Source organism: Poecilia mexicana, unplaced genomic scaffold (assembly GCF_051168715.1).
Source record: "Poecilia mexicana isolate PSO_F unplaced genomic scaffold, ASM5116871v1 scaffold_4, whole genome shotgun sequence".
Taxonomy (NCBI): domain Eukaryota; kingdom Metazoa; phylum Chordata; class Actinopteri; order Cyprinodontiformes; family Poeciliidae; genus Poecilia; species Poecilia mexicana.
In genome coordinates this window covers 7676250-7685140 of record NW_028263373.1, presented here as the reverse complement: position 1 = coordinate 7685140, position 8891 = coordinate 7676250, and the positions used below count along the sequence as shown (strand labels likewise).

Here is an 8891-nt window from a genome sequence, read left to right as displayed (position 1 = left end):
ACCATGGAAAATACCTGGACAGATTAATCTGCAGTGAATCGTAAGCGTTGTTAATAATAATAATAATAATAATAATAATAATAATAATAATAATAATAATAATAATAATAATAATAATAATAATAATAATAATAAATAGATTTTAATTTATTTCTTTTCTGTATTTTTTATTTACTCATTTATTATTCCCGTTATTTAAATTTTGTAATCTTAGTTCTACCTCATCAGGTTGTACGCTTTCAATTTTTTTTCATCTTCATTTCTTATTGAAGAAGAAATATGATCTTAGTTTTATCATTATCGTCGTCGTCATCGCCATCGTCATCATGATCATTTTCATCTTCATCTTCATCACAAAAAACAATTACGTTTTCTCTGTCGTGCAAACCAACCTCTGTTATCTGCACATTTCTTAATTTTTATTTGTTTTATTTACTTCCCGGCTTAGATTTGTTTAACTCTTTGTTGATGTTGTTGTTGTCATTGGCAATATTAATTTAATTTGGATTAAATTAATAAAATGTATTTTTTTTCTATCATGATGATGTAGTACAGAAAAAATAAAAACAAATGATAAAACTCATTTGTCTTCACTGTCATTACTAATAGTAACAATAATAGTAAGAAGTAAAACCAAGTCAATCCATGGAAATTAAAAAAATTAAATAACAATAATACAAAAAATTCAGCATAATATAATGAAAACTATTTAAAAATGCGGAAAAAACAAACAAACAAAAAAAAAAAAACACAGCACCACCTTATATACAGATTTGTGAAGCGTGCTACACAAATCTGGCCATGCAACCATCTTCATGTTCACAGTTTGCCACAAACCAAGAAGAAGTAACTGGCCAAACAAAACCAGCAGAGACACGTTTGACTTGCGTGCAGACAGCCAGACATAGAAACATCACTCATAATCCTGAACACATCATACCCACAGAAAGATCTGGTGGTGGGGGCATAATGCTGTGGAAGTGCTGTTCTTCAGAAGGGACAGGGAAGTTGGTCTGAGTTAACAGGAAGGAGGACGGAGCAAAAACAAAGGGCAACACAGGAGGGAAAAGCAGTTTGAGGCTTGAAGCCTGTCAAAACGTTCACCCTACAACATAACATCTGCTCTAAACACACAGCCAGGCTACAATAGAATGGTCTGAATAGAAATCATTCAGGAGTTCTGAAAAAAAAATGATAAAATTTTAAAAAAAAAGATAATAATAACTCTCACTGGAAGAGCTGTGTAGTAATACTTCTCTTTTGAAAATATCATGATATGTTTTTCTTTCCGTGTCAAGTCAGGGCACAAAATGCCAACAACAATTTCACTTCTTTAATGAAAAGGTTTGGGTTCTTGTGCTTTCTCATTTTGATCTGAACAAATAATGAACTTCCAGTCATCCAGTTTCTATTTGATGCAGCTTAACATCGAGCAGAGGACCTTAGAGTCTGTGATTTTGCTCCATTATTCATATTTTTTTCTTTTGTAGCTCAGATACATGTGTTGTTCACTGTGTGAAGAGGGCGCTCTGTCTGCAGCGTGATACGACAGCCCACCTCAGCTCTGCTCCGTGGTGCTGTGGCTTGTTCTGAGCTTCCTGAACACAGCTATACCACTGTCTCATCTGGTTTGTAGCTGTAACGTTTTACCACCAGACTTTTCACTTCCTCACTTCCACACCCCGCCAAGCCATCCCTCCGGCCCAAAACTAACTTCTGCCGTTCTGGATGGAAACCATAGGAAATCATTAATTATGTCACTCACCTTGACATGACTTTTTCTGTGCTTACGTGATGAGGATCACGCACTTATCATTTTTAAAATAGTAAATAAAGGTCACATAAAGTGGCCTTTTTACTCAAAACTATGTATGACAAAAACATAAAAACCCCAAGCCCTTTAGAAAAAAATCACATTATCAAAGCACAAAATGAGTAATTTTCTGTTAGGAACTGAAAAAATGTGTATGTTTCATAGTGGCAGCTCATACTATGAGCTGGGTATAGTTTATATTTCTTCATAGGGTGAGGGTAGTTGACTAAAACAAATGTTTTGTTACTTTTACTTCTTCTTCAGGCTTGTTTCACTTCTGGTCTTTTTCAGCAAGATTACTAATAGTTTCCAGTTGATTTGAACTGCGTCTTACTCCGTTGCTACAACAGCATGACTGCATAACAAGCAGTGGGAAAAAGAAAACCTGACTAAATACAAAATACAGTTTTCAGCTGTTAAATGATTTTATCTTAGCGGCAACAACCACCAGCAAAAGTTTGAGATAACTTGGTCTTGCAGGATTGTTTTAATTTAGCCACAATGTTTTCTTTTCTTTTTTTCTTTTAGGAGCCACAGAATCTCAAGGATTGAAGTCATGACTTTTACTAGGCCACTCCAAAACTTGAATTATTTTGAGTTATTCAAAGTGATATTACAGCTTCGTATCATTTTCCAGTTTCCATAGCTCGACTTCATTGGATTTTAATGTTACACATCAACGGTCAGACGTTTTTCTTTAAGATTTTCTGCAAAGGAGTCTAATTCATGGTTGAGTGAGTCAAAGCAAATCCATCTGATTCCTGCAGCAGCGAAGCAGCCGCAGACCATTACACTACCACCACCGTGTCTGACTGTGTGATGTCTGTTGTACCACAGATGTGAAAAACCTTTTGAAATGTTCTTCTTTTGTCTTCTCGGTCCACAGAATATTTTCTCAAAAGCCTTAATGCTCCCTTTAGGCACTTTTGGTCGACTGACCACTCACAGGAAGTGTTTCAGTTTTTTCATTTCTAGGTGATGATGGGTGTCTGGGATCATAAAGCCTTAAAAAAAGGTTTTCTTCCTCATCTGTTCTTGATTTATTTTTAGACAATAAATCTTTTTGTCTGCTTCATGTTGTCAGACAGGTATAATTTGACTAATTTCTCAAATTATCTAATTTTGATAAATTACACGAGAAGCACTTGTTGAATCAGGTTAAAACAGCGGAAGACAAAATTCAGCTTATATGAAAGAGATATAATCGCCCTCAAATCAGATAACACATAAACCATCTAAGTACAATGAGGTCAGTTTACAGCGAGAGGCATTTTCACATTTCTGTAAGCTTACTGTATTTTTACACTATTAATTACTATTTCACTGAGTTAAGTCTATTCACCTATATTAAACTATTTAAATCTATGTAAGTGAGAGCCGCACAACTAAGCAAACTGTCTGAAGAATATTGCTGTGCATAAGATGGGACCTACTTTCAGTGTGCAGCAAAAGATCAGAAAGGCTGAGGTTGCAGAAGTTTGACATCCCCCTACGATCTTCAGACGCTTCTTCATCTGACCTTTTTTTTTAATCTTTCCTCACAGATATAAAATGAAAGCAAAAAGAGCAAACTTGCTCTTGAAGTGCAATGAACAGGGTTTTTTCTTTATTAAATATCTAGATAAACTTGTTTAAAATAGTAATTTTCTTGTGTGTTTTTCTTTAAGTTTAAATCAGATTGCATTTCAACGTGTCATCGTCTATGGCCGTTCTTGTCTCTTTATGGTACCTAAAAGGTGGAAGTTGACTAGGAAAGTTCATCATGTTGTCATGTTTGTTTGTTGTCACAGGAAGCCAAATGTTTCTTTTCAGGTGACTGCGGGGATAATGTGAAATAGGTTTTAGCACCTTCTGCACCAAAACCCACAGGAGGTTTCACACATTCAAGCTATCAATGAGGTACCTGCGTTTGTTACATGGCATGAAGCAAGTTGGCTCATGTACATCTATCTCATCAAGGCACACCGAGATACAGAAGCATGCAGGATATTCATCTTTAGAAATGCGGGTTGCACATGTACTTTGAAGCCCTCTGACTCAGGGCACTTATGAAACAACAGCGTGTTAAAGTTTGGGTTAAAAAAAATAACTTCCTTCTGTTTTTCTTTCAGTTTTTTTTTATTCACAGCCTACACTCTTTTCCATCTTACATAGGTTTTATGTTCACCTCCACTACAGTTAGCCTCCTCCAGTAAAGTCACCTCCATTCTTACAGCCCTTTAGCAGAAAGCCACTCCTCCGTTCCTTCCACCCACCCCCACACAGGTTTAGCGTGCAGCTCGGTCTGATGCAGAGAGGAAGACAGCCGAGACAGGATGAGACTCTGAAGACGACCACCGCTCTCAAGGCAGGATGGAGATGTGGCTCAAAAGCGCAATTGTTGGGTTGCTAACAGGTAAGAGCTTAAGCTTAAAAGATCAAAGAACAAGAACAAAGCTGTAGTAGTATGAAAAAATGTGTTTTACTACATGCAGTACTGAACAGATGAAACTTTTACATGCTTGTTTTTGCCCTTGTTGCTCATAAACAGATCAATGAAACTGAACAAAGATTCACTTTTTTTCTCTTTTTTTATTCAGTGATAGGAGCAACGCTGGTACTAACAAGTGAGATCCGACTAAATTTGGAAAAAACAAATGATACAGGAAGAAGAGAAAGAAGAGTTTCTCCAGGTTCCTCTCTGAAATTGCACTGCTGTTTGACTCAAGACAAACCTGACAGATGTTTGACTCAAGACAAAGCTGGAAGATGTTTGACTCAAGACAAAGCTGAAAGATGTCATGTCTCTTGGTATTTTCAGTCCTCTGGAAAAAATCTAACTGAAATGGATACAGAAAAACCCCTCTGTAATTGGACTATAGTAAAAGATTGCAATTTAAGTGATATATGTCACAACATGCCATGCGACTTATCAAATATTAATGAATCAGACATTGGATGGTACTATTGTAAAGTCAAAATAGATATTCCCACACTAAGAGAACTTGAGAGCAGCAAAACTAAAGTCATAGGTAAGTATTGCTTGTCACTGCAAAACTAACATTTCACTACAAGCAATAATGTTTGTTATTTGAGAGCGGTAACACTGTAATGTTTTTGTAAACAGATTTTCAATGCAGAATAATCTGTCAAAAAGCTTCTTTTCAATGTCTTACAATCATACTACAGTGTTACAAGGAATTGACTATAAGCTTTAATTGCTCATAGCAATGCTAAATTTGCTGCTTTGCTTAGGAATAACCAAATGAATTAATTAATCAACGTTCCAAAAATTATGGCTTGCACTAACCGAATCAATGCTTCTCATGCCGCTTTGTTACAGTGGAGAACTTAAAGGAAAAAACAACGGTTCAGTCACAAACGACGAAAAGCCAAGGTGTGTGTGTGTGGATGAATATGTGAGCGGGCGTGTTGACCAGATCTCAGCTCTCATGAACAATTCTGTGTCTTTAGGTCTCAATGAAATCTGGATTGTTTATTGTTTCCACTGTAGGTGGCATTTAAATGGTTGGTGGCAGCTCCAACTAAAATTTACACCTGCAAAGAAATTCATACAATGATTTTGCTTGTTAACACATCAACCCTGATTATTTCCTTAATTTCATGCTTACAACAGATATTTTAGATGGTTCTACATGTAGCATTAGACCAGTAATTAGCAAACTAAAGGACTGGGCCCCAAGTACGGAAAAACTGAACTACAGTGAACTAAACTGAAAAATGATGATGCTTACCTTCACCAAATTTTAAAAAAACTCTACTTCCAAATATGAAAACCCCCAAATATATTGCTTGTTGATGCTGTTTGTGTTTTTTTACTCCGCTTTATTGACTCCCTAGTGATACCTGTTGACTAAACTTGAAACTGGGGTCATAAGTTTCTTCTATTGTTCTTTTAATGGACAGGAAGAGGAAGAATTTGGCTATTTGATTAGCTGATTGCTGTGCATGCAATACCCTCATCCTGACACTGATCTCAGCCTATCAAATAGGACTGTTTTTTAATAATACAAATGTACTCTTTTCCAGTGACCAGCCAAAAAGAAGAAAATGACCAAAATGAGAACTTGTTGATGTGGATCATCGTGGGGGCGTCATCTTTCGTCCTTGTCGTGACTGCCCTAATGGTCGCCTGTGTTGTGCGGAAACGGGGATGCAGCAGAAGCATAGGTACCTCTCTTTCTTTCTGGGTTTGAAAGCGTTGATAATCATCTAACAGAGCGACACTGAACTGTTTCTGTAGATAAGCTCTGTGCACGTAAGAGACACCAGAGGATGGGCAGATGCTCTGAGAAAAAAAATGGCACAAGATAAAAGAGAACAATTAGGGCACAAAAACCATCACAAAACAGAGTCAGATCAAATCAACACAAGTCGGTAATTTCTCTGCTACAATTTGCATTTGAAAGGAGGGGTAGAATGCAGAAGGGTTTTCGTTTTGGTGAGACCATGTTTGTGGGCGGCAGAACGTAGAAATGTAGACAGGAGGTTTCTGCCTGAGTCCTGGCTGGGGAGTTCGAACTGAGCAAGCTGGGGGTTTGTGTGGTTTAGCAGCAGCTCAGCATGAGACAAAGTCAAATGTAAATGTAAGTATCTAACTTTTCTGTGGTTTTCACTGAGTCGCACAAACTGGCGTCTATAAAAACTGTGAGAAATGCTCACGACCAGCTGACCGGACCTCAGACCAGATATCTGCCTTACTTTCTTTTCAGAAAGAAAATAAGAAAAGAAGCTTAAATAGTTGAATAGTTTTTACACTTAAAACATGAACATCCCCTTTTTTATGAAGCACTTCAATATGACATCAGACACTGGTCAGATAAAAATAAAAAAGATGCTCATAGGTGCAGATCATTTTGGTATCAGTGATGAGTTCAGCAACACCTGATAAAAAATGTTGCTAAAAAAATGAAATGCATCCTGCAGAGAAAGCAGAATGGTGTCATGGCGTGGCAGAGAGGCATCTGGCACAAATACAGAAACCTACACCAGGTTTGACCACACGGCCACGGAGGCAGAAGTAGAACGAGAACAGAGAATTATTGTCGGGGCAAAAAGGATTTTATGATCACCAAAACTGACAAAGAAGAGAGATAACCCTTTGTACTGAAGGCCAGTGTTTGATCATTTGAAAGAGATTACGAAGGACAGGAAACATTAAATTTGAGAACTGTTCAGTGCTTTACATCTTGACTTTGCTCATTTTTTTTTAAGCGTGCATTAAGACCCTTAAAAAATATCCAAACGTTTAAGCAACGACGAGACGAGGTCCAGGTTCTGTTTCATGTTTGGATTATGTGAGCAAAGTAATCCAGATAAGTAGAAAACAGCAGAATAAACTCACTTTTAGAGAATATCTGCAGAGCGAGAGTTAATAAATATAATTACTTTTTGTATCAGCAAAGACGTATTTATTTATTTGCCACATAAATATCTTTTGCTAAAACTTGAAAGAAAAAATATGCAATCCGTCACCGACGCTTTCTCTCCTGAGTTATGTTTAGTAATTAATTTGATTAAGTGTTTAAAATTTAAAGGTTAAAACTTGGCATCTTTGTTTGTAGCTTGTGACAATGAACTCCAATTTCCAGCTAAAGTAACTTAAACGTAAATGTAATATATATATATATATATATATATATATATATATATATATATATATATATATATATATATATATATATATATATATATATATATATATATATATATATATATATATATATATATATATATATATATATATATTATTCTGTTGTGATGGAAGAGTTAAACAACATTTGCTCAGGTCTCAATTATTTAAACTTGAGTAAACTTTAACAAATTGAATATTCCCACAAGTTTTGTATGTTTTTTTTAATAAATGAAAACAAATAAAGAGGAAATACTAGAGGTTGATATTACCAGGTTTAATTTTAATTTTATTACATTTTTTATTATATGTCTGTTTTAAGAAAATATAACTGCATCTAACAATTATTATTATTACTATAACAATAACAACAACAACAACAACAACAACAACAATAATAATAATAATAATAATAATAATAAAAATAAAACTTCAGCAGCAATAATAATATTGATAACAACAATAATAGTGCATCTGAAATCTTAGTCAGTACTTTTCAGTTTTTTATGATTTCTTATATTTCAAATGCATAATTTCTACACTTATTGTGAATTTGTATTTTTATTTTTGATCTTTTATTTAATTATTTTTGTTAATCAGAACCAGCGCTTTTGCCAGATAACTATGCTGCCTGAGTTACCATAAGATATTTTTCACAAAAATAAGAACAAAAAATTACTACTACTACTACTACTACTACTACTACTAATAATAATAATAATAATAATAATAATAGTAATAATAATAATAATAATAATAATAATAATAATAATACATAATTTTCTCAGGTTAACCTGATGCTAAGCCTCGCTGTGCTCACCCTGTCTCCTTTCTCCTCCAGAAGAGCCCGTCTACGTAAACACCCGCTTGGGCAAGCCGTCACCCCGGCTGATGCCTGCGGACAACCCGAAGTCAGTTTCCGCCTCTCAGGACTTGCGGACGCCGATCTCTGCCCGGAGGTACGAGGGCAGAAACCAGAGATACAAATACTGAGGAACCCGCGGACATTATAGACCGACAGACTGACATTAATCAGCTGAATGCGAAGTCATGATGCATTTCTGTTTCATACTTGTACGCAAAGTTTAGCCTTTTGTAAATAATAAGAGAAGTGGCCTTTGTTGGCCACTAGATGACGCACTTTGATGGTTTTATGAACTTCTAAACTTTTTTATTTTATTTTATTTTTTACATCTCAGCATCTTTGTGCATGATTAAATTGTAAATATTTTTTGCATGTTAAGTGAACGAAATAATGAGTTATATACAGATCTAATTTTTTATTTTTTATTTTTTTTTTACTGTCACTTTTTATATTGAAGTTATTAAAGCTGAAATTTCATCCTCGTCATTTGGACACGCTTTTTTAAAATATAAAATTTGAAAACTATGTTATACATTATAGAAGATGAAAACATCTATATGGAAATATGTGGGATTTCCCTC

The 8891-nt window shown here is 35.1% G+C and overlaps 1 protein-coding gene across 2 annotated transcripts; it reads left to right on the top strand.

Moving 5' to 3' along the window:
* Positions 1-4008: 4008 nt before the first annotated feature.
* Positions 4009-8796, top strand: LOC106917767 (uncharacterized). Of its 2 annotated transcripts, XM_014986976.2 has the most exons (5): positions 4009-4208; positions 4393-4824; positions 5136-5189; positions 5843-5983; positions 8287-8796. In XM_014986976.2, the coding sequence occupies exons 1-5, from the start codon at positions 4166-4168 to the stop codon at positions 8436-8438; spliced, it is 822 nt and encodes a 273-aa protein (XP_014842462.2). In that variant the 5' UTR covers positions 4009-4165; the 3' UTR covers positions 8439-8796. The 2 variants fall into 2 exon arrangements, with proteins under 2 accessions (XP_014842462.2, XP_014842464.2); XM_014986978.2 differs by lacking the exon at positions 5136-5189 and having other exon boundaries at positions 4151-4208.
* The last annotated feature ends 95 nt before the right edge of the window (positions 8797-8891 follow it).